The 27,906-nt window shown below is 38.2% G+C and overlaps 11 protein-coding genes across 11 annotated transcripts; 2 read left to right on the forward strand and 9 right to left on the reverse strand.

Annotated features, from left to right (window-relative positions):
- Positions 1-19: 19 nt before the first annotated feature.
- Positions 20-559, forward strand: LDB18 (Ldb18p; the record flags this gene model as incomplete). Its single annotated transcript, XM_033911844.1, has 1 exon — positions 20-559. One exon carries the CDS (start codon positions 20-22, stop codon positions 557-559), a length of 540 nt encoding a protein of 179 aa, XP_033767735.1.
- Positions 560-607: 48 nt separating this feature from the next.
- YBT1 (bile acid-transporting ATPase YBT1) lies at positions 608-5,593 on the reverse strand (the record flags this gene model as incomplete). Its single annotated transcript, XM_033911845.1, has 1 exon — positions 608-5,593. The coding sequence occupies one exon, from the start codon at positions 5,591-5,593 to the stop codon at positions 608-610; it is 4,986 nt and encodes a 1,661-aa protein (XP_033767736.1).
- Positions 5,594-6,137: 544 nt separating this feature from the next.
- On the reverse strand, positions 6,138-6,887 carry RNP1 (Rnp1p; the record flags this gene model as incomplete). The annotated part of the gene is made up of 1 exon (XM_033911846.1): positions 6,138-6,887. The coding sequence occupies one exon, from the start codon at positions 6,885-6,887 to the stop codon at positions 6,138-6,140; it is 750 nt and encodes a 249-aa protein (XP_033767737.1).
- Positions 6,888-7,255: 368 nt separating this feature from the next.
- Positions 7,256-8,026, reverse strand: RPL8B (60S ribosomal protein eL8; the record flags this gene model as incomplete). The annotated part of the gene is made up of 1 exon (XM_033911847.1): positions 7,256-8,026. One exon carries the CDS (start codon positions 8,024-8,026, stop codon positions 7,256-7,258), a length of 771 nt encoding a protein of 256 aa, XP_033767738.1.
- A 1,459-nt stretch (positions 8,027-9,485) lies between these two features.
- On the forward strand, positions 9,486-11,507 carry FPS1 (Fps1p; the record flags this gene model as incomplete). Its single annotated transcript, XM_033911848.1, has 1 exon — positions 9,486-11,507. The coding sequence occupies one exon, from the start codon at positions 9,486-9,488 to the stop codon at positions 11,505-11,507; it is 2,022 nt and encodes a 673-aa protein (XP_033767739.1).
- Positions 11,508-11,659: 152 nt separating this feature from the next.
- On the reverse strand, positions 11,660-12,163 carry ATG10 (E2-like conjugating enzyme; the record flags this gene model as incomplete). Its single annotated transcript, XM_033911849.1, has 1 exon — positions 11,660-12,163. One exon carries the CDS (start codon positions 12,161-12,163, stop codon positions 11,660-11,662), a length of 504 nt encoding a protein of 167 aa, XP_033767740.1.
- A 559-nt stretch (positions 12,164-12,722) lies between these two features.
- Positions 12,723-13,523, reverse strand: SDH2 (succinate dehydrogenase iron-sulfur protein subunit SDH2; the record flags this gene model as incomplete). Its single annotated transcript, XM_033911850.1, has 1 exon — positions 12,723-13,523. One exon carries the CDS (start codon positions 13,521-13,523, stop codon positions 12,723-12,725), a length of 801 nt encoding a protein of 266 aa, XP_033767741.1.
- Positions 13,524-13,801: 278 nt separating this feature from the next.
- VPS13 (membrane morphogenesis protein VPS13) lies at positions 13,802-23,239 on the reverse strand (the record flags this gene model as incomplete). Its single annotated transcript, XM_033911851.1, has 1 exon — positions 13,802-23,239. The coding sequence occupies one exon, from the start codon at positions 23,237-23,239 to the stop codon at positions 13,802-13,804; it is 9,438 nt and encodes a 3,145-aa protein (XP_033767742.1).
- Positions 23,240-23,654: 415 nt separating this feature from the next.
- UBI4 (ubiquitin) lies at positions 23,655-24,800 on the reverse strand (the record flags this gene model as incomplete). The annotated part of the gene is made up of 1 exon (XM_033911852.1): positions 23,655-24,800. One exon carries the CDS (start codon positions 24,798-24,800, stop codon positions 23,655-23,657), a length of 1,146 nt encoding a protein of 381 aa, XP_033767743.1.
- Positions 24,801-25,376: 576 nt separating this feature from the next.
- ENT4 (Ent4p) lies at positions 25,377-26,120 on the reverse strand (the record flags this gene model as incomplete). The annotated part of the gene is made up of 1 exon (XM_033911853.1): positions 25,377-26,120. One exon carries the CDS (start codon positions 26,118-26,120, stop codon positions 25,377-25,379), a length of 744 nt encoding a protein of 247 aa, XP_033767744.1.
- Positions 26,121-26,340: 220 nt separating this feature from the next.
- PRP19 (E3 ubiquitin-protein ligase PRP19) lies at positions 26,341-27,852 on the reverse strand (the record flags this gene model as incomplete). Its single annotated transcript, XM_033911854.1, has 1 exon — positions 26,341-27,852. The coding sequence occupies one exon, from the start codon at positions 27,850-27,852 to the stop codon at positions 26,341-26,343; it is 1,512 nt and encodes a 503-aa protein (XP_033767745.1).
- Positions 27,853-27,906: the final 54 nt, after the last annotated feature.

Here is a 27,906-nt window from a genome sequence, read left to right on the forward strand (position 1 = left end):
TTTTTCATCAGGAAGTTTGATGTCTAGTCTTGAGCTTGTTGAAGCTCTAGAAGAAAGGTATGACCGACTGGAGGTGCTTATAGGCACCGGATACAGCAAGAATTCCGATGTTTCAGCGCAACTAGATGAACTATACAGACAGTTACATCATCTATACTTCCAGGGTCTAAAGTACTCTCAAGATCTTCTACAACTCTTAAATGCTTTCTTAATGGAAGATACTGAGAACATAGGAGCTCCTGATGACGTTCTTATTTTTGCTAGTTGCTTTGACGATATCTATACATTATATAGTAAATTTGACGAGTTGAACAATCAATATATGGAGTTTTGTCAGATCAGGAAAAGTTCGTTATATCAGATTCCCTCCAAAGATGGCAAGATTGTAACGAAGCACTTGAAGGAACTTCCTAAGCTGGTGAATAACTGTAACATGATGATTTTAAGATCAATTGCAACTCTAAACCGTTTCATTGATTGGAATATTGAGATTAATGAATTCTTTCAGTTCCAAAAGAAAAGATTGTTAAATTTACAAAAGGTAATTTATAGTACGTGAATATATGTGTATATATATTAATATATATATACTTTAGCTTTGAAGCGGTTAGTCCTTTTTAGAGTTCAATTTTTCTACAAACGCCTTTTTAGCCATTTCAATTAGGATTTCCAATTCTCCGCTATGTTCACACATGCTGTAAAAGGCACTTTGTTTGTTGAGTAGCAAGGAATATGGATGATCATATTCTTTAACTTCACCTGCATCCATCACTAAAATTTTGTCATAATCGATAACAGATCTTAATCTATGTGCAATTGTCAAAATTGTACTTCCCTGGAACTCTTTTCTGATAGTTTCTTGAATTTTTGCATCGGAACCATAGTCGATGGACGCTGTAGCTTCGTCTAGCAAAATTATCTTTGGACTCCTCAGTAACGATCTGGCGAGACACATCAATTGACGCTGTCCTTGGGACAAATTGGATCCACCTTCACTGATTTCACTGCTCAAATCCAAGAATTTATTAACGTTCTCTGAATTAGTCGACGAAGTGTCATTGCCCGCCTCTCTTGTGACCCCATGTTGTAATTGCTCTTCACTGATTAGATTTACACGTTTCAAAGCTTCAAAGATCTTTTTGTCACTAAATTCATCATATGGATCTAGGTTGGTCTTGATCGTGCCTGAAAATAGTGTTGGATCTTGTGGAATAATAGTTATAGAACGACGCAATCTTTGTAAATCAACGCCAGAGATATCGATATTATCAATCTTGATATGGCCTGTCTCAGGTTCCAAAAATCTAAATAAGGCAGTAATAATAGTTGATTTACCGGCACCGGTTCTACCAACAATACCGATCTTAGATTGTGCGTCGACAGAAAATGAAACGTTTTTAATTACTCTAGGTAGGTTTGGAGCGTAACGTAATGATAAATCATTAACCTCGATTTTACCATCTTGCGGCCATTGTGGTGGCGGCACTTCTTTATGTTGGTTGTATGGCTCTTGCTCAATTTCCATATATTCTTTGACTCTTTCAACAGAATTCATATTCATCTCCACTTCAGAGTACAATCTAACCAACCACAATGCACCTTCAGTGAAGGAAATCGCATATGTTAAAGATATACCGGCCATACCCGAATCTAGATGATTGATATTGAATAGTATGAACAGACCAGCTCCAAAGATGACCAAGGATCCAATCATGTCTATTCTGAAGGCTAACCAACGATTAGCAACCCATAAGTAGAAGAACGGTTTATTATTTTCATCAATTTTGTGTAAGTTCTCTTGCATAAACCTTCCTTCATCACCAAACGCACGAATAGTTGTAACACCGACAAGAGTCTCGGAAAAGTGTTGATAGATTGGCGATCTGGAGATAGATTCAAATCTTTTCAGTTCACGAGAACCCGCCATGTAGAAGTACCCAACAAAATAATACAATATTGAAACAACTATAGCAACAGATAAAAATTGTGGAGTGATAAATGTGATCAATATGACGGTGGATAAACATTCAATAAGCGAATAGAAGGCCCCTTGTATATAAGGTGTCAATTCCTGATCAATAGCCTCGATATCCTTGGAAAATCTGTTCATAATTCTACCTGTTGGAGTAGCATCAAAAAATCTTATCTTGGAGTGTAGAACCTTGTTTAGAATCATGTTGAATATCTTTCTTGACGCGTTGATACCAGCAACGAAATTTAAAATAGTCTTACCTGCCCCCAATAAGGATTGAGCCAAACCAATGATTAAGTACAGAATCAGATAATACATTGTGGAATGTTCACTGGTGGGTTGGTTCTCAGTTGACGCCATACTAATTTGGAACGAACCTCTCCAATCAATTAGATGACTAGCCTCCTTAGAGACAAAGGCAATAGCGCGTTGCGCTCTGGGAACAATTTTAGCAATAATATTGTGTGATGCCCAGGCGCGAACCCACCATGATTGTCCGATATACAAAAGTTGGGCTATTAAGAACAAGGAAGCTAAAAATGAAACAATTTTCCAACCACCAAAAATTTTCAAGTACCATTTATAGACATCCATGCCAACTACACCCTCTTCCTTGGTTTCTTCTTCTATTAATTTACCATCTTCAGCACGTTCAGCTTCTGTTCTCAATGGTTTTTGAAGTTTCTTTGCTTCAAATTGGGAGGAGTTGTTGTTCATGCTAATTTGTTGTTCTTTGACAGCGGGTAGGTTACTTAGGCTTGTGCTACTTTTTGCAGCTAAGTTAGCAGAAGAGTTTGCCCGTGATAAGATACTACTTTTTACTAACTCATCTTCACCAAACAAACCCTTTTGTAGCATATCTATTGGGTCTCCTTGGTCTTTAACCCTACCATCTTCTAACAATACCACCAATTCAGCATTTCTCAAGGTTAAGGCGATGTTGTGGGAAACCAAAATACATGTTCTATCTTCCATTAATGGTCCAGTAATACAATTATCGTAAATCCAGGATGCTGTGTGAGAATCAACTGCGCTTAAACAATCATCCAAAAGAACATGTCTTGCGTTGGAGTACAGAGCCCTAGCAAGAGAAACTCTTTGCTTTTGACCACCAGATAAAGTAATCCCCTTCTCGCCGATTTCCGTCAAGTCACCGGCTTTCAAGATCTCGAAATCACGCTTCAATCCACATGCTTCAACAACAGCTTTATACCTTGCCTCATTAAATGGACTATTGAATAAAATGTTGTTTTTTACAGTATCATTTAGAAGCCAGGCGGCCTGAGAACAATAAGCAATGGAATTAGTTGTTCCATTCGCATCTACCACTACTTCCTGCCTTGGCTCCAGAGCTGGAACGACAACCTTACCACTGAGTAGATACATTTCGCCTAATAATGCCATCAGTAGAGATGTCTTACCGGAACCAGTTGGGCCAATAACGACATTTAGTTTACCAGTTTTGAATTCAATGTTCAAATCCTTCAATTTGAAGTCTTGATTGTCCTTATCCCAGGAGATGGTGGAATTCTCAAAGGCAAATCTTTTCCCATTTGGATCCACGGTCAATTGATCGTATTTCTTTGTATCATTTTCATTTAAGAAATCCTGGACTCTATCTAATGAGACCTTTGATTGAACGACAAAACTTAACATATCAGACAAACGATCCAACGGATCTCTTAATAACGTGAATAAAGAAAGCGCAGTGAAGGCAACTGGAGTGGTTAATACCTCACCTTGAACGTAAATGTAGTAAGCAAATGAAGAGGCTGTTACAATAGTTGGAGTAACGAACCAAAGAAAAGAACTGATAGACCAAACAATAGATCTCATTAGCAACAGAGACAATTCGTTTTCTCTAATAGTATTAATATCTTTTTCAAAATTCTCCTCCCATGAAAAGTATTTGATGATTCTGATAGCTTGGAAAGCTTCATTCAGCTTTTGAATACGATTATCTGTGACGGCCAAGTTCTTCTTCTGCAAATCGCCAATGTATTTGGCAAGTTTGTAATTCAGTGGGAGCATAGCAACAATGATTAAGACACCTACAATTGCAGCAAAACCTAACAGATGGTATAACAGCGCAAGAGCAACAACAGTCATGACAAAGGCCTCTAAAAATGAATGTAGATAACCACAAATTTCAGAGACCTTGAAGGCGTCAATGGCCATCAGATTGATAATCGCTCCGAGGTTGGCGGAAGAAGTGGACTCCTCATCGCCGTTGATGCTCTTTTGATCATTGATTTCTTGTGGATCCTCATTAGTAGGTTTAGTCTTGTTAGTGGAGATTTTTCTTCTCAAAGCTTTAGTGTAAATTTCGGAGATTATAATACTTTTCATTCTGATACAAACTCTCCTTCCAAAGAATAGTGCTTGTGCTTGGCAAATAGCCACTAATATCCTACCCACAAACATGGTAGTTACATAAAACCAGGCTAGGTTTGAGGGAGCAGATGACTGATCTTCAACATACTCCAGGATTCTTTTCAGTAAAACTGTTGGAATAAAGGAGAGTACACTGCCCAAAAATGCCCAAAAGCATTGTAGTACCAAATAATTGGAAAAGAAAAAGAAAAGGTTTAGCGAAAAAATACGTTTCTTCTTAACCTTATGGTCAACAAAGTACCTGAATTTTTTCACCACAAAGAAAGAATAATCTTGCATCATCAATCCCCAAATATCCTTAACTTTGATACTCACCTTGTGTGCTTTCCAAACAAAACTGTCCAACCAAGCCCAGCATATGAATCCAGCAATAGAAGTTACCGGTTCTGGAGATGGAGTAATCCAGCTATCTGTTTTATAGATGATAGCAAAATTATTTCTTATCCTCGCAAAAAAGAGCAATAAGAAAAGGGCAAGGTTGATTGATATTTGTGAAATGTAATACTTTCTTAGAATAGGAGTGTTTATATGGTGAATGAAAATGGAACGGAAGGGTAAAACCATAGAAATAAACAAAATCAAATAATTTATGAACGACACCGACCATAGATTTCCGGGATATTTGTTTATCAATTTGAAATTTTGATTGACGTTTGCTAGACGTAAAGAGACAATTACAAACAATAAGCACCATTCTACTAAACCAGTAATCGTACCTCGTTGAGTGAACTCTGGGTTTTTATTAACATAGTGTAACAGTATAAAAGAATGTATTATAACTTGAGAAAGTACCAAAAAAAACTCCAGGATAATTTTTGATTTTTCAATGAAGCCTCTTCTTATTATTTCAGGTTCTCCATGAGGTTCTCCATTTAGCTTAACTGATTTTAGCTTTTCCAGAGAAAAATGTCTATTTTTTAATGCGTCTTTTTTACAATTAATGTCCACATAATTGGTCGTAGTGGTATTATTGTTTATCAAAGGACTCTGTTCGTCTTCGTCGGTAGATGAGTACAAGAGTTCATCAATTGGGTTTCTTTCTTTCAAGTGTAGGACGTTATAATAGTAATAATGTTTCCATATGTTATAAGTTACGAACAACGCCGTGAACATTGAAAGCACCAAGGGAGTATAATAATTAAGGTACTTTGTTCTGCCGTACCAAGTTACGTCATCGTAAAACCAAAACTGATGGTCAGGTCTTGTTGAATTAAGTACTTGTTGCATGTTCCCGGTAGCTTTTTCTTCCTTAGTTCGGTCTTGGAAGCGTAATCTTGATAATAAAACTAGAATTAAAGATGTATAAAGGGAATGCCGCAAAAATGTATTAAAGTTGTTCTCAAACGAAAAGATTTGAATTGAAAGGAGTACAAAATCTGGGAAAGTATAATGTTTCTTGAATGCGATGGAACGAAGTGAAAGGAAAAAGCGACTGGCAACTATAAAGAAACAATGCTAGTTTTTCGCACTTAATTGTATACGAAAGATCACTTATTTATATTAGCTGCTAAAATGTTTATCTTATTTAAGGAACGTGGTAAGTAAAAGGCCTGCTTTGTAGTTAATATATTCTTATCTGAAAATTTTATATACTTCATTAGTCACAACGTACGTTCTTTGCAGATACACACAAAAAAAAAGGGCAGCAAAATAAAGGAGGATACGAAAGTATGACACATTTTTTGGATACAGTTACTGATTGCCTATTGGTTATGGTATATTGCAGAGGTAGTGAGAAAAATCAAAGCAAGTAAATCAGCCGTTTTCTTTATTAATTTTGTTTTATATTTGCATTATCTTCTACTTCTTGATTCTGTTCATTCTTCTTGGCCGAAGCTATTTTAACCAATAATACTCTACCATTTCTTGCTTTTTGGCCTTTAAATTCCTGACATTTCTTTTGAATACTATCTCCAGCTCCTAGGTTATCAAACCTAATGAAGGCTTCGCCTGTGTGAAATTCATCAGAAAAGAAAACCTTGTTCGTTCTCAAATCCACCAATTCTCTTCTTACAAAGTTTATATTTTTAGGAGCAACTCTAAAGATCTTGGCGAGGTCTTCATTTGTCGATTTCATGGGAATATTTTTCACATAGAGAGTGTCCGTCGATAGTGGCTTGAGATCGGTTGTACTTCTTTTTTTCGATTTCTGATTTTTTTCAAAACTCTTTTCCTCTTTAGTTAAGATGTTTTCAATAACAATTTTTTCATCCATGAAGATTTTATTATTCATCTTCTCCTTAACTTTTTTCAGATTTACGCCATCTTGAAATTCTATAAAAGCAAAACTTTTTGGCGGTTTCTTGAGTTGCTTTTTCTTTAGCATATTTATGGTTATTTTGCCAAAACTTGGTTCAAACAAATCTCTCAAGTCCTGTTTATGGCACTTTTTGGGGAGATTGCCGACATATAATGTCCTCTTCTCATCCAAGATCCTTCTATGCAGTTTTTTATTTTCAGGAACAACGGTTGTTGTCTTTTTTCCGTTGATATTATAAAACTCTATCTCCTCTATTAGCATAATCTACTGTTCGCTTATTATTAGATGGCTAAGAAAATTGTCTTGACTTTGTTTACTTGAAGGTATTAATGAGAAGGAGATAAAAATGAACAAGAGAAGGGAATAAAAGAGCTCTCGGTTTTTATATATGCTTATTGAAAACTTCGGCGGCTATTTTTTGTATCGTTAACAGTGACGCTGGTTCCTCCAAATATAAATAACTACCCCAACTAATTTTGCTTGGCAAAAGCGATATTGATAAACTAGTGTCACGTTTAAAGTATGATGTTGCTTCTATTGTTTTCAAAAATTCATACAAAAGAAAATGGGAATTAAATAAGTATACAAAATATAATTATATTACGATGTTCGAAATTCTATATATGAATTTAAGCGGATTCAGAGGTTTTAGCTTTCTTGTCCATCTTGGCTTGAGCCTTGTTACCAAGGATACCACCACCCCAGTGCTTCTTGACTTCGTCGTATTTGTCAGCGAAGTTAGCGTCAATGGTGGAAACCAACTTAGCCAAAGCAGCTTCGTCTTCGGCTCTGACTTCAGTCAAAGCGGCGACAGCGGAAGTCTTTTGGTTAACCAAGGTACCCAATCTAGCCTTACTCTTGACAATGGCGTATGGAACACCCATCTTCTTACACAAAGCAGGTAAGAAAACAACCAATTCAATTGGGTCAACGTCGTTAGCAATCAAAACCAACTTAGCCTTCTTGTTTTCGACCAAGGAGACAACGTGGTTCAAACCGTACTTGACAGCGTATGGCTTTGGAGAAGCGTCTTGCTTGGACTTACCCTCAGCAATGGCGGCAGCTTCTTTGGTTAATCTTTCCTTCTTTTCAGCGGCAGTTTCTGGTCTGTACTTGTTGAACAACTTGAAGGTTTCAGCAGCGGTGTTTCTGTCCAAAGTGTATTGGAATTGAGCAATAGTTGGAGGAACCTTCAATCTGATGGACAAGATCTTCTTTTGTCTTTGCAATCTGACGTATTCTGGCCATTTGACGTATCTGGACAAGTTTCTCTTTGGTTGGACAGCTTGACCAATACCGAAGTTCTTTGGAGTAGAGTGAGTCAATGGGTTCTTAGCCTTGTTAGACTTAGTGGACTTAGCACCGAATGGAGCTGGAGCAACTTTCTTACCTGGAGCCATCTTTTCTTTCAGTTATCGTGTTCACCGTATTGAAAAAAAGATCAAAAAATAGTGAATCACAATATGCGCATCTCCAATATAACACTCATGTCTTTACAATATTAATGCCATGTTATTGTCCTTGAAGCTTGAGATGCGGAAAAGTTTCACTGCGTTTCATCGTACGGAATGAGGAATTCATGCATGCGATAATTCTTATTTTATCGCTATCCGAGAAGAAAAAAAAAAGAAAAAAAAAAAAAAAAGGAAAAGGATGTGTAAAATGTACGGATCTTTGTAATACAAAAAAACAGGAAGAAAAGAGAATAATAATCAATATAGTAGAGATATGTCGTTGGGGATTACAGAGGTTATAGAGATGATGAAGTTAGTAGCAACTTAATGAGAAGATCCTCTCAGTTCTTGCCTTCTGTATGGGTACAAGTGTTTCAAAGAATTTTTTTTTTTTTGAAGTAGTAGCAAATTCCCTCCTGTACTACAGGATATAGTAACTGCAGCGAAGATATCCCTGTTTGCTGCCGAATATACAGACGATCCTTATAGTACTTCATTATAATAACCGTGCAAAACTATATGATTACGGAATGGGATTAGGCAAGAAAAACGCAGTCGTGTGAGACAATTGACTACTGCTACGTTTCTAGTGAATTTTGTGCTGCTATTATCACTGAAAAGCGATAAAATAGTACTTTAGCAGGTCTGAAGTTGGAAAGAAACCTAGGAAGAAACGCGGTGAGGTTTTGGGGCCGCTGAGCAGTTATCTTTCCGCTAGGCGCTTCGGCGGTTATTTGTTGATAGTCGAAGAACACGCAAAAAAACGCTATTGTTGCTTTCTTCTATAAATTATAATGACGGTGGGCGGATGACCCCGTTGGTATTTTTACCCAAGGAGGCATGCTCACATCATCATGATAATATTGCCAAGGACAGTTCGAGACAAGCTTCCCACTACAAAAAGAACGCAACAGACAGCGGGAGTACGACACAAGAAGTGGCAGAAGAATAGGGTGTCATAAGTTCAAATTCTTAAACGTGCTAAGGCCAGCTAGTTTTGATTCACTCAAGAATATGAGCCGTGTTTTACAGTGCCTTGCTCTAGGAAAGAAAAAAGAGGAACCGAGATATGTTACAATCATTTGGAGAGGTATCTTCAATGCACCGTCCGAACAAAGGTAACTTTTGTAGCTTCCTCTATCCTAGATCGGATCTCATAGTGAGAAGGCGCAATTCAGTAGTTAAAAGCGGGGAACACTGAGAATCCGGAGGCGGTTAGTTTGCCCGGCCCCTTTTGCGGAAAAGATAAAAATAAGATATTGAACTTTTTTCATCAAGACAAACGAGAAGTGGAAAATAAAAAAACAACAAAGTATAACGCCTATTGTCTAAATAAGCGTCGGTTGTTCTTCCTTTTTTATTCCACCAAGTACGTTCGAGGGTACACTCTAATGCATTAAAAGACATGAGTAATCCTCAAAAAGCTCTAAACGATTTTCTGTCCAGTGAATCTGTTCATACACATGACAGTTCTAGAAAACAATCTAATAATAGACAGTCATCCGACGAAGGACGTTCTTCATCACAACCTTCACATCATCATTCAATCGGTAATAACAATAATAGTAATAATTATAATAACAGCAACAGTAACAATAACAACAACAGTAACAGTAACGGTAACGATGGGGGTAATGATGACGACTATGACTATGAAATGCAAGATTACAGACCTTCGCCACAGAGTGCACGTCCAACCCCTACGTATGTTCCACAGTATTCTGTAGAAAGTGGGGCTGCTTTTCCGATCCAAGAGGTTATTCCCAGCGCGTACATTAACACACAAGATATGAATCATAAAGATAACGGTCCGCCGAGTGCAAGCAGTAATAGAGCATTTAGGCCTAGAGGGCAGACTACAGTATCGGCCAACGTGCTTAATGTTGAAGATTTTTACAAAAATGCAGATGATGCGCATACCATCCCGGAGTCACATTTATCGAGAAGGAGGAGCAGGTCGAGGGCTACGAGTAATGCTGGGCACAGCGCTAATACGGGCGCTACGAATGGTAGGACTACTGGTGCCCAAACCAATATGGAAAGTAATGAACCACCACGTAACGTCCCTATTATGGTGAAGCCAAAGACATTATACCAGAACCCCCAAACACCTACGGTCTTGCCCTCCACATACCATCCAATCAATAAATGGTCCTCCGTGAAAAACACTTATTTGAAGGAATTTCTGGCCGAGTTCATGGGAACAATGGTCATGATTATTTTTGGCAGTGCCGTTGTTTGTCAGGTCAATGTTGCTGGCAAAATACAACAGGACAATTTTAATGTGGCTTTGGATAATCTCAACGTGACCGGATCTTCTGAAGAAACTATAGACGCTATGAAAAGTTTAACATCCTTGGTTTCATCCGTTGCAGGCGGTACTTTCGACGATGTGGCACTGGGTTGGGCAGCTGCAGTCGTGATGGGTTATTTCTGCGCTGGTGGTAGCGCTATCTCAGGTGCTCATTTGAATCCTTCTATTACATTGGCTAATTTGGTATATAGAGGCTTTCCCCTGAAGAAAGTGCCTTATTATTTTGCTGGACAACTGATCGGTGCGTTCACAGGCGCTTTGATCTTGTTTATTTGGTATAAAAGGGTGCTACAAGAGGCATATAGTGATTGGTGGATGAATGAAAGTGTTGCAGGAATGTTTTGTGTTTTTCCAAAGCCTTATCTAAGTTCAGGTCGGCAATTTTTTTCAGAGTTTTTATGTGGAGCTATGTTACAAGCTGGTACATTTGCGCTGACCGATCCTTATACATGTTTGTCGTCTGACGTTTTCCCACTGATGATGTTTATTTTGATTTTCATTATTAATGCCTCCATGGCTTATCAGACAGGTACAGCAATGAATTTGGCTCGTGACCTGGGCCCACGTCTTGCGTTATACGCAGTTGGATTTGATCATAAGATGCTTTGGGTGCATCATCATCATTTCTTTTGGGTGCCCATGGTAGGCCCATTTATTGGTGCTTTAATGGGTGGGTTGGTTTACGATGTTTGTATTTACCAAGGTCACGAATCTCCAGTCAACTGGTCTTTACCAGTTTACAAGGAAATGATAATGAGAGCCTGGTTCAGAAGACCTGGTTGGAAAAAGAGAAATAGAGCAAGAAGAACATCGGATCTAAGTGACTTTTCATACAATAATGATGATGATGAGGAATTTGGAGAAAGAATGGCTCTTCAAAAGACTAAGACCAAGTCGTCCATTTCAGACAATGAGAATGAAGCAGGTGAAAAGAAAGTGCAATTTAAATCTGTTCAACGCGGTAAAAGAACATTTGGCGGTATACCAACAATTCTTGAAGAAGAAGATTCTATTGAGACAGCTTCGTTAGGAGCAACGACCACAGATTCCATCGGGTTATCCGATACATCGTCAGAAGATTCGCATTATGGGAATGCTAAGAAGGTAACATAAGAAAACAGGCAAGAAAAAGAAAAAATATGATATAGACTGATAGAAAAATACTGTGAATGGAACGCCTTACTACTGCCAGTATAATATATATATATATTTCTTCACGTAGATTATTGCATAGTTTTTTTTTTTGAAAGCTATCTTAAATTCAGCTATGAATCCTCATAGGCTAACCAACTAAATACGAAAACACTGACCCATCGTCTTAAGTAAGTTGACATAAATTCAGCCTGGTCACCTATTATACTTGAGGTGTCGCATGGATGGAAAGAATACCAAACGCTACTTTCCAGGTCGATAATAGTATCTAATCCCAGTTGGAATTTGTCTTCAACACCCAACAGGGATTCAATATTACTTGGAAGCATTAATTTGGTCATTGATATGCCATTTGTGCTTTTGTCCTCCCATATTCGCAAAAGCAGGAAGGGTTCGCTATATACTTTTGAATATGTAAGATATAATTGTATATGATCTAGCGATTTATTTTCTATACGCTCAGTATTTTTCTGTAGTTGTCGAGTAGGTTTTAAACGTAAAGAAAGTGCATCCTTCTCATCATTCAGATGGATTTCCTGGCAAAGTGCCCAATTTTGAAAAATCTGGGAGTTGTACAACAATTGCAGTTGGGTGTGCCACTCTTGATATGGAATCATCGAATCTGATAATCCTCTCTTTTGTCCCTTTTTTTTCATGAAATTCTCTTCCCATTCTTCCTTAATTCTTAGTTTGTAGTTTTTTTGTATAGTATTTTAACGGAAATTTGGAAAACAAAATATAATATATATGCATGAAAGAACAAACGATCTTAAACAGAAAAACATAGAAAAACGATGCTTTAATAGGTCTTAAGCATTACGCGTGTATTAATATAATAAATAGTTATAAATTGAATAAATAGGGGGGGAGATTGGGAAAGGCTCTCCAAAAACAAAGATATGATTCATCCTTCAAAACAAAAATACCTGAAAAAACTAGGAAACCTTGTCACCTGGGATGGACATATATACAGACCGGGTCATAACATTGCCAATGATAAATAAATAATAGTCATAAGATGAGTAAACAGAAACGCTTAACGTATAGGAATGTGTGAGAATGGCGAGTTTCGTTCTTGAATATAATAATAATAATAATAGTTGATGCTTTTTATAGATGTCAAAATCATTTGAAAGGCTTCCTAGGTTCTTCGTGGCTAGTTGTTTTTCTAATCGTCTAGGCAAAAGCCAGAGATTTCTTAATTTCGGCGATGGCCAAACCAGGATTTAAGCCCTTTGGACAAGTTCTAGTACAGTTCATAATGGTATGGCATCTGTATAATGACATGGAATTGTTTAGCATGGCCTTTCTTGTCTTTGTAGCTTGGTCTCTGGAGTCAATGAGCCAACGGTAAGCTTGCATCAGCACAGCCGGGCCCAAATACTGCTCTTGGTTCCACCAGTACGATGGACATGAAGTAGAGCAACATGCACACAAGATACATTCGTAAAGACCGTCCAATTTCTTACGGTCTTCAATACTTTGCAGAACTTCTGTTCCATCTTTTGGAAACGATGATCTCTGTAGGTAAGGTTGGATAGATTTGTACTGTTGGTAAAAGTTAGTTAAATCAGGTACCAAATCTTTGACGATAAACATATGGGGCAATGGGTAAATCTTAAGTTGTTTGGATTCATTCTGGTCAATCTTACATATACAAGCTAATGTGTTTCTACCGCCAATGTTCATGGCACACGAACCACAAATACCTTCTCTACATGATCTTCTAAAAGTTAGGGTAGAATCCTGTTCGTCTTTGATCTTTAACAACGCATCGAGTACCATGGGCCCACAGTCATTCAAATCCACTTGATATGACTGTAAATGAGGTTTAGCACTTGGCTCATCTGGGTTCCATCTGTAAACTTTAAAGGTTTTTAACCTAGGGGTATGTTTAGCTGCAGCTGTTGTGGCCGTAGCCATACCCTTCTTAGTCACCAAACCAAAGGCGTTCTTTCTCAATAGCACGTTCAACATCCCTATAAATATGTATACTCCAATATTTCAAGAAAGTATAGCTCAACTATTCCTTTCAATCCTTTCCTTCTTCTTAACGCCTTTTGGCATCTCCATACAAAGTCGTTAATCCCCTTATATAAGTTTGCCCTTTTTTACTCCGGAGGTAATTGGGCCAATGCGAGGCCACCTTTTGCACTCTGCGGACGTTTCTGGGGCGTGGTCGTGCGGAGCTACAATAATACGATTGAAGTAACAGCTACATAGTGTACAAAGCGGTATATACTTTTTATATCTGATCACAGGATGGCTTCGCAGTACTTATTGTACTCCCTAACAGCAACTGCGATGTTTCTGTACAAGGACCGACGTTCTTGAGGGTCGCTTATAGGAATGAAGTATTCGGACTGAGACTTGAGTTTGATTTGAAGACCGGATCTTTCCAGAGTAATTCCCTGGATAGAAGGATATCCTGTACTCCACATCAGCTCTTGGGTGGCCATTTGTACTTCAGCAATGTGCTGCATGGATACAATTACTGCTAGTTCTTTGCCAGGCAATATGACGTGTGACAGGTATTCATCGTTCATGAATACTCCTCCATTCACGGTCTTGAGCCAATACTGTCCTTGGGCCTCACGTAAATCATAAGGCTTGATGATCTGATCATGGTCTACGTACCTAGGTAAGCGTACTCTGCAACCCTTCTGCATGTCAAGCACGGTGGTGGTACTTTTCACACCTTGACTTAAGTTACTTGTAAGATCTAAGAATCCAATGGCTGTCTTAGTTGGCAACCCAACAATACCCTTACCGAGGCCTTTGAGGAAACCTGTAGCACCTTCCTTTTGCATGGCTTTGTATGGGTCTAGTGCAATACCGCTCAACCCGCTCCCCAGTGTGCTAGCAAAGGATTGTGCTGAATTTGCCAAGGCATTTCTGTTATTTTTGTTTATTCTTTGTTGTAATCTTCTCACCTTTTGGAATTCTAGGTCTTGTGTTACTGACAAACCCTTGGCCATCGACCCTGTAAACTTGGACATACTATCAGAGAGGCCGAAAACTGTTTTCTTTGCAAAACTTAGCCCTCCTTTAGCCAAATGTATACCAATTTCTTGAGGTCTATCATTCATCATGTAACCTTGGTATGGTTCATAGAACAAGTCCCAGACACCCGAACTAATTGTGTTGAAAAGGCCTACTGGATTACCAAAACAATCAGCTGATCCTAAAATTTTGTGAATCTGGTACACAAATTGGGTGGTATAGTGTCTTTCAATATGGTCCATCAATATTGGCAATGGGACTCTTACATTATCCATAAACAAAGAATTAACTTTCACTGGTGCATCATTAATATTACCTAGCGTCATAGCAAACATATGGACGTAGTACAATGATGACGAAAATGACTCCTCAGTTTCTTCTGCTAATCCTGGACTAATTTCATCGGAGCGTATAAAGGAGAGATGTAAGACGGTCGGCTGAATATGGAAGATCTCGAAATAGATATCGCCCGCCGTTTTTAATTCGGAAACATCAGGCAACTGGATTTCTTCATCGTACGTATACTCTCTCGAATCCATAATCCATGGGGAACCTGGGAATTTTATGAAATCCATCATGGCATACAGCATATCCTCATCCAATTGTATGGAAAATTCTTGAATCAGCAATGTAACATGTTTGAAGTACGGGACAGCCTGTAACGAATCGTTGACTTTAGAAATAGAACCTGATATCACAGGATGATTTTCAATTTCCTTCTCTGTGTACGGGATTTCTGTTGGATATAGAATGTTTGAGTAATTTCCTGAGAATAGTTGGTTATCAATTTGCATCCATTTCATTTTCCAACTGAATGTCTGATACGCTTTAGATTCATTGTATCTTATTTCGATCCCTCTCATGTTAATGTATAGAAGTTCCTGCAAATGACCATTAATTAATGAAATACCAACACCTTTGAACGAAACAACAATTTGTGTGTTAACCTTCTCATCCTCATCTTTTTGTACAAAGCCATCGATCACTGAACTATTTACTGAAACTGAAGAAGTGGTAGTTGCAGAGGCAGTTTTCAATTTGTATAACCCAACATTGGCCTTGTAATTAACAATAACTAAAGCCTGCATATCATCGTCAGCAACAACGTGTAATCCGACAATGGGGGCTGGTTTATCTTTCGACCTTTTATCCAGGCGTAATGGCGGCAATTCGCCGATCTCAGCCAGTCGAACTTCCCTTGTACGTGTACCTGATTCTAGCACTAGATATTTCTCCTTAGCTGTAGGAAAATCCCATGCATATGGCATAATACTTTTCGAAGGAATCCTGTAAAATATAGGTTTGAAATTCCGGCTTAATGATTCATTAGACTGGTCATCCTTGTATGGATCGCTAACCCTTCGAGGATCCCTTTGATAAAATATAAAGTCATGATCGCTGAAGTTTCTTATGGAAAATGGCCACCTGTCACCACCGTCCTTGATTCTTATGAATATCGTTGCTTTGTCCAGGAGAATTTCAACCTTTAAAAGCTTATGGCTCGCATTTTTTAATACTTTCAAATATGTTACGCCAACGTTTTTGATGAAGAATGGTTGCGACCAACCGGAGTCTCCACCTAAGAATTTCACCACTAATTGCTTATCCACGATGTTTCTCATCCTATATAAAGGCTTAGTGATATTTGGTTCTATTTGCTGGACATCCATGGATCCTGTCTCACAAACTTCAATAGGGATGCCTAGAGTGTTGCTTATAATATATCTGGGCGAAATCTCGATAACCTTACTTAGTAAGTATTTGCCTTTACCTTCGCTAATATTGATACCTAAATTGGATTCTTGTTCCTTATTTTTTATGCTAACAGATGCATCAAACGATTGGCCAATGGCGTCGAATGATAATTTGGAACTCCATTCTGATTCCTTGAACCTAATACGAGCTCTGTTACTTTTATCATCTTCTTTATCAAATGAGAACATTTTTGGAATAGTGTACCGCTTTTCGTTTTCAAGCAAAATCTTAGATTGTGCAATGTTCAAAAGACTACTTTGAATGTAGAGTTCTCTATCGGTAGCATTCATAATAATATAAGGGGAGTATATTCTAATGACTTTGGATCTTGTACCATCGATGTTTTTATAATCTAGTTTCAATGACAAATTCTGGCCTCCAGATAGGGTCAAAGATAGCGAGTCTTCTGGGTTCAAAGGGCTTTTATGTGGTGTATTAACTATGGAGGGCTTTGAAGCTGAAGCCTCGTCTTGTAATGGTTGAACGGACATCAGCAGAAAACTGTCTAAAGAGATATGATGAACCTCCATGCTCTTTCCAGTCTTCAGTAAATCTGTTCTCTTCTCCTCTCTTTTGTCAAAGATAGAGAAGTTAATATCTGCTGGGAGTAAATTTTCAATAATCATGGATGCTGAAATCACAATTCTCATATGAGGGAATATTTTCGCCAATGGTTCTCTTTCATCATACTTTGCACCAATTTCGAAATGAAATCTTTGATCGGGCTCTTCTTTTGAAGGACAAAATATAGACATTTGGTTACCTAGCAAACTTTTCCAAGATAGTGCCTGTTGTGACCAATCATATGTATCGTCTGATGCAGGTCTGATCCTGATATCGGAATTGTAGGCATATTCTACAGGAACTGATTTACTTTCATGCGGTTTAATAACATAATTCAAAGATGGTTTATTTGGATCTTTGGACTCGACCAAAAGCTCAATCTCAGTTGAAGTTGTGTTTTCTAGCACTAAAGTCGACCTGAAGGTAATAATCTTCACGTTATTCTCATCACATTTAGCCTCACAAACGATTCTATTATGCACATTATTTTTTGGTGGGCTCAAAACATGTAAATTTTCTCCTTCGGTAGTGGCATCAATATTCATGACAGTTTTGTAATCTTGCCCAGAAACGCAAACTCCTAAAATGTTCTTTGACTTATCGATATCCAATTTCTCTCTTATACTTCTCCAATCTTCGAATTCCCAAGGCAATGAGGTGTTTGCTTTTAAAAGCACAACTTCATTCTTGTTATCTTCCGTCGTTTTATCCTGTATCCACACGTCAAAATCTAATTCTGTATCGTTTACCAGTAGGTACGGCTTCTGAGACACTCTGGAAGCTAAAGGCAACTCTTCTGTTAGTGACGCCGGGATGTGAGAAAGCATAGCAATTGACCTGGCAGAAAGAGTAATTTCCGCGATTCTTTGAGTTAAAATATCAAAAGAGAAGGCAGGATCCATTTCGGAGTGTCCCTTTGATAGGTGAAATGTTACCGGAATCATCTCCAGAAGTGGCTCCCAGCTGGATCTTGAATAGTTGAATATATTAACATAGGTTTCCAAAGAAGCAAGAGCTTCAAAATCAGTAGACCAATCCTTTGCAGAAGCAGTAATTTCATTAACATTCATGTCTAATATTGGCATTTCATGGACGTCACCGATCAAAATAAATCTCAAACCACCTAAATCAGCATTAAATGTTTCGTTTTTCAAAATTGCACTAGGCACTTCAACAGATTCGGTATCTGAGCTCTGGCTAGCTTTGCTGCGCTCGCCTAAAATGCTTGGATCTAACACTGCTAACTTCCTTTCAAATTCATGAGAAAATTGTATCTTGTCCGTGCCTTCCTCTTCCTCTTCATTATGCTCTTTTTCCGTCATCTTATTTAGCAAGGTGGTAACTCGCTTGAATATTAGCATGGCCAGACGAATATCTCTGAGTGAAATACGCATCAATAGCGGTTGAACAGAAAGCTGTATATTAGTTAATAAAGTCTGGGGAGTTGAATTTCGTTTATCAATTGTCAACGAAGAAGAAAAATCATCCAATAACCTTAATTTTTCCTCAGATGAATTCATTTTGAACAGAAAGATACCAACATTATTAGCTGCAACTGTCATGATATTCTGGTCAGTCACCAAAAACTGCCCTATCTTAAAAGATATAGCCTCACTGTTCATGTCGCAGGGGTCAGCAAGTAAGATCAGAGCTGTTTCGATGATGTTGACAGAATATTGAATTTTAGTCCCACCACTATTTTCTTCGCTTTCAACAATAGCCTTGTTTTCAGGCTTTTGGTTTGTGTTTTCAGGATAATATAAACTGTTTTCGGGACTGTTGGACATAACTGCATCAAAGAATTCTTTGAGAGAAACTAAATAGTCCATCGCTAAAATCATTTTTGGACTGTCCATTGTCATTGAAATGTTCAACAGACATCCAACTTCTAAGTTCTTTCTGGAAATATTAGCCACAAATTGATATTCTTTATTCTTACTCTTTGGTATCAGTTCTGTATGCTTATTATCTTTTATATTACGAATATCTTCTATCCGGAAAGCGGCAACATGTGCCTGACCATCGATGGTCCCGTCATTTTTTAGACCAAGGTTGCATCCAATGTCTTGAAACATGACTCTCGTCAGACCACAGTCATTCAAAGAAGTGACACCTTTTGTCTTATTATATAGAGTAAGGGCAATCTTGGGAGCCTTGAAAGAAAAGTCTAAGTATTTCTGGTCAGGATTCTTTATATTGCTTTTATTCGATTCCTGTAGAGATTGGGGAGTAGCTGTAGCTGTGCGTTCACTTTCGCTACTAAAAGAAGCAGGGTCAGGAGAGGGGCTTTTAATGGTGTCTTTTCCTCCTGATTCCCCGGGGTTTTCGTCTGTGATGTTGAATGCAGAGGAAACTTTACTGGAAATTTCTAACAAGTAAGTCAGCTGGTTCTCAGTCAAATCTAATGCAAATGATTCAAAATTGCTTATTACCTTAAGTTCTGGAGTGTCATCTTCCGGAAGTGGATCCCGGTCTATATTAAAAAGTAAACCTATATTTTCGACCAGATATAATTGTTGACTGGAGCCATCAAAATTTAAATTCGAGGATAATTGACCTTCACGGACACCTAGTTTGATATGGTTTATTTTATGGGATTCGTCAATTACCGAAAATTTGTTCTCGATAAAGAATTCACCCAAATAGAACCTCATTGTATCGTAATCGTTTTCCTGTGCGCCCACTAATTTAGGAAACTGGATAATAGGTGCCTTAATTACAATGTCCATCTTCATGTTGTTCACAGCGTCAATAGAAGGAGCTTGATTGTACGCTGCAAGACGAGCTCTGTCAAAGGATACTTTAGATTTTTGAAATTTAGCAAAAAAGTTTACCATTCTGTTAACAGCACTTTCGATAAAATTAACATGCATAGAACCGGTAGAATATCTCAAGAACGAATCATAATCTTTGGTATTTGTAGCCGGATCGAACGATTCATAGCTCAACTCGACTAATTCCTGACCTTTCATTTGAATTATTTTTCTAAACACCGAATCCCTGGAAAACGATTCGTTTGTTTCATCAGTTAACTCCAATCCGCCCAATTTTAAATTAATGCAATACCTTTCCGGTAGTAAAACCATCGTAAACTCACCAGCTGATAGGACTAATGTTGCTATCTTTATGGAATCATCGTTTAAAATAACATTGACGGCCTCCATTTTGATTTTCATATTAATTTTTTGCGGCGCATCCTCCCTATCTTCTTTATTATGTCTCAACGCATCAGCTGGCATCTCTGGAGCGTTTGGATCCGTAAAAGTAAGCATTGCGTAATTCATCAAAGTCAATACAGATCTAGGAGTTAACACCAGTTGCAATTCACTCATATGCATAACAATATCTTGGTCGAATAATTCAATCAAAGTATCATCATGAGATACAATCCTCTGGACTCTCTTGTACTTAAGTGTGAACAAATCTTTTTGTGACCTTGTCACTTTTTCAACGCCAGATGATATTAAGTTTTTGAATTCTTTGTTATCAGTCTGTTCGATGAAGTCTTCAATATCTAATGAATGTACTCTTAAATCTAAATTCATTTCTTTGGCTCTCTTATCAAAATTGAAATTTAATCTTTGACACAATATATCAATCAGTTTTTCACTGTTTTTAGAATCATTTTTGATACATTGAAAAAATGCTATTTTCGCTTGATCGATATCAAAGTGGAGCTCTAAGAATTTCTGTTCAATTTGAAGTGGCTGCATATTTGCTAACACTTTTAATGTATTCTTCAATTGCAATTGAACCTGCTTCTTCATTTCTTGTTCGGAACCAGAAGTGTAATTAACGTAATCGCCGTTGTTTTCTTCATCATCAATCATAGAAGGTATAGAATTAGCAATCAAATTCATAATAGTCTTGTATTGAATGTCGTTTATAGAAAGACTTAAGCGAGGCAAATGACCAAAAACTCTTATCGTGGGTAATTTATATGCTTTGGGTAGGATTGATAAATCCACGGTTAATTCTAATTTCATCTTATCCAAGATTCTAAAATCGTTCGTCGAAGAGGCAGTATTAATCTTACCTATCGTTGACTGAATATCGGGACCGACGAATATTTGAGTGTCCTGAGATAAGATCTGGAACCTATCAAACATTAATCTATTGATCTCGTTACCGTCAATCTTGTCATACTCTTCTGGTGATAACTGTTTTATTTCCTTTATCTTCTCCTTCGGTACTAGATCACTGAGTATAGACATATGACCGGCATCGATGATTGCACAAGGAGTATCCCAATCATGCGGATCTAACGGTAATATGATCAATGGTGCTTGCAAATCTAAAGATACATTTACGGTCTTGTGATCTTCCAACAACGATTCAATACCCATTCTTGTTTGTGTTGTCCAACCTTCTACAGTTGCTTCTGCGGCATTAACGATATTGCCAATTGTTTCCATATGTTGGTTTGACGCCTTGAAAAATTTGTGGACCTCAGTAATGAAATGAACGTGGTAAAACACAGTCATTCCTAATAATTTAATGTTCAAGTTCGAATCTGCTAATCCATCTAGTGGATTCAATTCAAACGAAGCACGCAATAAAGGTTCTTCCTCTTCTCCTTCGTCTACGGAAGCGTGGCTCTCAATTGAAGATTGGTCTTTAGATGAGCTTCTAACACTAATGATATGTTTATATAATGCATTGGGCGAGCCATCTTCGAGGCTAAATTTATTCAATTGGAAACTCGATAAAAATGAATCGGGTCTTTGAGCAAAATCAACTTTACAATTTTCAAAAATTATGGAACCAAGGTTTAGATTTTGCTTTTTCTTTCGTATAGTGAGTGAACCCTTTTTTAATAAACTTGTTACACGGAGTTCAATCCTTTCTCTAGGAACTTGCAGTATAGGGCCTTTCTCTTCATTTTCGTCGAATTCAATAGCATCGTAAAGCTCTTGACGCTGTTCTTCGGTCATTATTAAATCTTCGTCAACTTCATCGGCAGGTTTACCATTCCACCATGAAGAGAGCCAGCCTCCATTATTTTTACTTGCAGACTTGTTGGAGATTTGCGCTTCAATATTAGAGCTAGCTGTTGGCGTGGGCGAGTCTTCCGTCATGCCCAACTTGTATTGCGCGTATTGTCTCTTAGCAACAGATCTAAAGAGAATAATTTCATCGTATGTTAGGTCTTTGTGCAATTGAGATAATTGAGCCTCCTGGATGGGATCACGTAGGGGAGCTTCTAAATTTTTCAACTTTAACTTCTCAACCCATAGTTTTGTATATAGCCTCCTTTGCTCACATTTTTCCTTCATGCTTTCCCAAGTCCACATTTTATTTTTTTCATGAATCTCATTAATAACACAAGCACCAATATATTTAAACCATTCTGTCGGATTTTCACTAACTGCGAAGGATGGTCTTGTTTTCTTAAATTTTTTGGTGATTTGTCTTAATTGTATACTAGATAAGACATGCAAGATATCATTATACTCTGTATCGTCTAATTCTATACCAAATTCTTCATAGAACATTTGCAAATCGATATGAGGTTGTTCTTCCGTGGAACCGAGCTTGTTGATACTAAGTTTCCCTAATCCACTAACCGGTTTCAAAATGTATTGGTGCTTGGGGACAGTAGAATCTTTCGATGCAATCATATCTTTGAAACTCCTCACAAAATTTTCCAAGCTTCTATCTTGATCGTCATCGGAAATCAAGGGTGGAGAGTCTGTATTCCAATACAAACAAAGTGAATTTAAAGTCAATAGTTTATGTGTAATATTCTGAGTAATATCAATGAAGCTTGGCGCCCAATTGGAGTCCGTAGACACAGCAGATAGCTCATTCAAAGTCAGTCCTACGGAAGATGGACCTGTAGTGAAGATTCCGTCCATGTCTTCATACCTTAAATGAATATTCTTTATGGTAACTTGTAAATTGTCTATGATTTTCGTGGTCAAAGACTGCATAAACCCGGTATTATTTTTTTCTGAAGAAGAAGAAGACGTTTTGTTTTCTGATTGAGAGCTTAGTATGCGAGCCTGATTAGTTAATTCCCATTCACTCACTTTTCTCATCTTCAACCGAAACGCCCTCTTCACCATCTCCTCATCATTTTCGTGATCTTCTGAACGTGGTGAACATAGCAAATAACAGTCCTCAATAATGATTTTCACGGGCTTATTCTTTAAACTTGACCATGGAACCGTTAAGACCAAATCACCCAGTATCCCTGATTTCACATCTATGGGTAAATTTAACGAATCTAAACAGTCTTTTCTTAATTTCAAATTTTTTAACTTCACATCACCACTCCATATACCAACATTCAATTGGTTAGGGTCGAAATTTTCCACATATGAGCCTAATAATCGGTTTAGCAAATTAGCAGCTAGAGACTCTAACATTTAACTGTTCCTAATTTTCCTTTTTCTGCCTTCTCCTCTTTTGGTAATAACAATACTCTATCCGTATGAAATTAAATAACGTTGAAAAGTTGACTCAATTGGTTGGCGTATGTACGTTCCTTGGAGATTGAAACACGGTTGGACACTATAGAGGTGGGTTACATTCCTTAATAAAAATCCCCTTTAAATAAAACACTAGTTCAGTTACCCGGGTCGGGAAATTAGCGAACTCCAAAGCGAAAGAGGATTCAAGACGTAAGTTTGCAAAGCTGAATATGAATAAAGACAATAACATAGTTAAACGATTTATTTAGTGTTCTATGAAGTTTTTATCAAAAAAAAAAAAAAATGAAAAAGAAAAAAGGAGAGTAAATATATATATGAACGACATAACGAAAATATTGCGAAGGTTTAATCAATTACCACCCCTCAACCTTAAGACCAGGTGGAGAGTGGATTCCTTTTGAATATTGTAGTCGGATAACGTTCTGCCATCTTCCAGTTGCTTACCGGCAAAAATCAATCTCTGTTGGTCTGGAGGAATACCTTCCTTATCCTGAATCTTGCTCTTCACGTTGTCAATAGTGTCAGACGATTCAACCTCGAGGGTTATGGTCTTACCAGTCAGCGTCTTAACAAAGATCTGCATACCACCTCTTAGTCTTAACACCAAATGTAAAGTAGATTCCTTTTGGATGTTGTAGTCGGACAAGGTTCTACCGTCTTCCAGTTGCTTACCAGCAAAGATCAATCTCTGTTGATCTGGAGGAATACCTTCTTTGTCCTGAATTTTTGACTTGACGTTATCAATAGTGTCAGACGATTCAACCTCGAGGGTTATGGTTTTACCCGTCAGTGTCTTAACGAAAATCTGCATACCACCTCTCAATCTCAGCACTAAATGCAACGTAGATTCTTTCTGAATGTTATAATCAGACAGTGTTCTACCGTCTTCCAGTTGCTTACCAGCAAAAATAAGTCTTTGTTGATCTGGTGGGATACCCTCTTTGTCTTGGATCTTACTTTTGACGTTGTCAATAGTGTCGGAAGATTCAACCTCTAGGGTTATAGTTTTACCAGTTAGAGTTTTGACAAAAATTTGCATACCACCTCTCAATCTCAAGACCAAGTGGAGAGTAGATTCCTTTTGAATATTGTAGTCGGATAACGTTCTACCATCTTCCAGTTGCTTACCGGCAAAAATCAATCTCTGTTGGTCTGGAGGAATACCTTCCTTATCTTGAATTTTCGACTTGACGTTGTCAATCGTGTCGGAAGATTCGACCTCCAGAGTAATGGTCTTACCAGTCAGCGTCTTAACAAAGATCTGCATACCACCTCTTAGTCTTAACACCAAATGTAAAGTGGACTCCTTTTGGATGTTGTAGTCGGACAAGGTTCTACCGTCTTCCAGTTGCTTACCAGCAAAGATCAATCTCTGCTGATCTGGAGGAATACCTTCTTTGTCCTGAATTTTTGACTTGACGTTATCAATAGTATCAGAAGATTCGACTTCCAATGTTATGGTTTTACCGGTCAAAGTCTTGACAAAAATTTGCATAATGTCTTAGTTAAAGTAAAGCGGAAGTGGGGGAGAGTTCGAGAGTTTTTGGCGTGTTGTAGTAGATAAAAGATATACTTATCCTTATCCTTACAGTTCCTACTCTTTGTAAACTGGAATTTACGGGAGAGGAAAGATAAGCAGGTGAATGCAAAGGTGGCAAACCCGGAGCCTCTCTATATATACCCCCCCAAGGAGGGAACCGCCCTCAAATGACACTGAATGCTAAAAACAACTGATAAGCGGCATCGCCCCTGAAAAAAGAAACGAAGCGGGGTAACTGGCATGTGACCGGATGTACGGCTGTGTATGTTTGCTCTGGGCGGCTATTTTTTGGGTTTTTTGGGCAAATGTTTTACTCTAGAACTTTCTAGAACTTTCTAGAAACAATATTGAAATACAACATCAACGTTTCGTAGTAGAATATTGTCAGACAGGAACTTTTTCACGTTGTTTTCATAATGTGTCACTTTTCACCAGTTTTTTCGAAAATTACCAGCTTCGTCGAAAGGGACACTTTTTCTTTTATAGGTTGCCCTGTACAAAGAAGATGGTTGGTCATAAAGAATTTTGAAATCATCTGAATGGATTATTTGAGGATTTAGGCCTGAAGGAGAGCTTACTTATTCCGCCTGATGTGCAGGGATTATCCTCGCTGTCTTCTTCCGCCAGAGGATCCAAAGAGAATCGGGCGTATTCGTGCGTATTCCTTGTCCGTTGTCTCTGGAAATCTAGACTAGTGCTAGTGGTTGGAGACCTTGCTTTCTTTTCTAAGCTTTGTCGCGTGAGCTCGTTTCTCATTTCTTCCAGCTTCAAATGGCTATTGTCTGTGGACTTCCTGCCCGGAGTTGATATGCTTGACCGGAATTGGATTACGTCCTTGCGCTGTTTTTCTAGTAACCCGTCGTCTTGCAGCAGCCCCAAAACGTTCCTGCTTAGCTTTTGAATATCTTCCGCCTTACGTTCATCCCGAGGATCCTGGACCTGGAAATCCTCTAGGATTTCAATTAGTATCATGTTGCTTTTTAGCCACTTGATGAATTCATTGGACCCGTTGTTCATCAGATAGGAGACCAAAGTCAGCGTCTTCATTACCTGGATGCAATTTCGATGAGAATTTCTTCTGTTCTGCCCAAGTAGCAATCGCTTCCGGATTACCTGAATGATTTCTCGTACTGTCTTGGGACTGTAGGTCAGGATTGATATCTCGTTCATAAGCGTCCCCGTGGCTCCACTTGTCTCGTCCTCGTTGGTGGCCTGTTTCACCTTTGATTCTGTAGGTGATTGAATAAAACTCTTGAAGGTATCTAACAAAGGCATTACTAGCGCCTCAGTATATGTGTACTCGTTCTTTGATACCTTTATGCCTTCTGAGCTTATTCAACGCATAGTCTCATTTGTCGTTTTCTCATTCTTTTTTTTTTTTTTCCTCATTAGAGCGTTGTCCTAGAGATTTAAAAAGAGCAGGAAATGAAATTTTTACTCAAAATGTTACTACTATTACACAGGTCTACTTAAAAATAAAAATATTTCACCGCATTCAAGGCGTCAATGCAACAATATTGAAGCCATCATTTGTCTTCAAAATAGCAGCAACGCCGCCATCTCCGCATGTGACCTCTATATCGGTGAAATTGGCAGTTTCACTTGGCAAATCAAGGCTGTCCGCCTCGTCTCTAATCCAACTTTTTGTTTTCTTGTCAAATTTGTATACGGTCAACGAATGGCTCTTGCTTGAGTACGCAAGCATATACTTACCAGAGTCGTCGATGTCATAGGCAACGGTGCTCGTCTCGAAATCTGGGATAGTGTAAGTTGGGTACGCTAGAGTCCCGACATCCTTTCTTAGATCGAAGCAAGCCACAGCTTGGTCACACTTTACCACCATCCAGTACCCATTATCTGCAAATTCCACCTTTTTTATCTTTGCATTTTTCTCCACGGGAAATCTTGAGCCTGCTTGGTCAGGTGACGATAAATTGTAAACGTCTAATATACCGTCCGAAGAGTAGAGAGCTAATAATAATGAATCCTTATGTAGGGCACCACTGCTGTACTCAACATTCAACTTGGCGGAATGAACAATATACTGGGAGTCATCCGTGTAGGACTGAAATCCTATCGTTCCTTTATTATCCGCCCAGATGAAGTATTCCGTATTGACCTCGTTGTGACCATACATATATACAATCTTGTTGGCGGAATTTACCTCTACTTCTCTCAAAACTGTATTTGTTTTTGAGTCGAGTATGATTATCTGATTACCTGGGTATAACAATAGCAACCGATTACAAGGCCCTCTAGAAACAATAACAGGATGCTCTCCTCCGGTATGAGGGTTTGGTGTAGTTACGGTGGTAATTGACCTCGAATCCTTTAATTGGGTGAAATGTAAAGTATCACCGTCGCAGAGACATGTGGAAAGCCATTTATCATAGTACATGGAATTGTTAAGCTCTTTGTATGGGAATGTTTTAACGGTACAGGAGTAATTTTGTGCCGGTGACAGCTCTAAATTTTTTAGAATCGGCCATTTGAATGGTTTGGGCTTGCCTCTCGCTACGAAGTCTCTAGAAGATTGTAGCAGCCCTTGTAAAAAATCATCTATTGTAATAACTACCGTTTGCTGTGGAGATTTTGGTAAGTTTCTCGAATTTTCATTCTTTTCCATCAATAGTTGCGCAGCCACCAACTTTGCAGCATCTCTTTCGTACATTACAGTCGATAGTTTTTTCGTTAAACTATCTAAAGTTGATCGTAATTTGAAATTTTCCAGCATTATGGCGTCCCATTCGTTCTGCAAACTCGTTAAGAGATTCGGAATCGAGTAATTGGCTTTTAATGTAGCAGAGTTTGTAGACTCTGTTAACGATGCTTGTTGCGCACTAGGTACGATTTCCACTATTTCTTCGATGCTCAAGGGCTGATTCGTTATCGGATCATTCCCCGTATCCTTAACATACTGCTCAAGAAGCGACTTTTCAAAAATGCATCTGGATCTAGGTGACAGCACTGGCTTTCTAGGCACTTTCCCGCTAATGGCACAAAACATTGTTCCCCCAGTAGGCTTTCTTGTCTGTGTTTTGCTCTTCAATCCATCTTGGAA

Source organism: Saccharomyces paradoxus (assembly GCF_002079055.1).
Source record: "Saccharomyces paradoxus strain CBS432 chromosome XII sequence".
NCBI lineage: Eukaryota > Fungi > Ascomycota > Saccharomycetes > Saccharomycetales > Saccharomycetaceae > Saccharomyces > Saccharomyces paradoxus.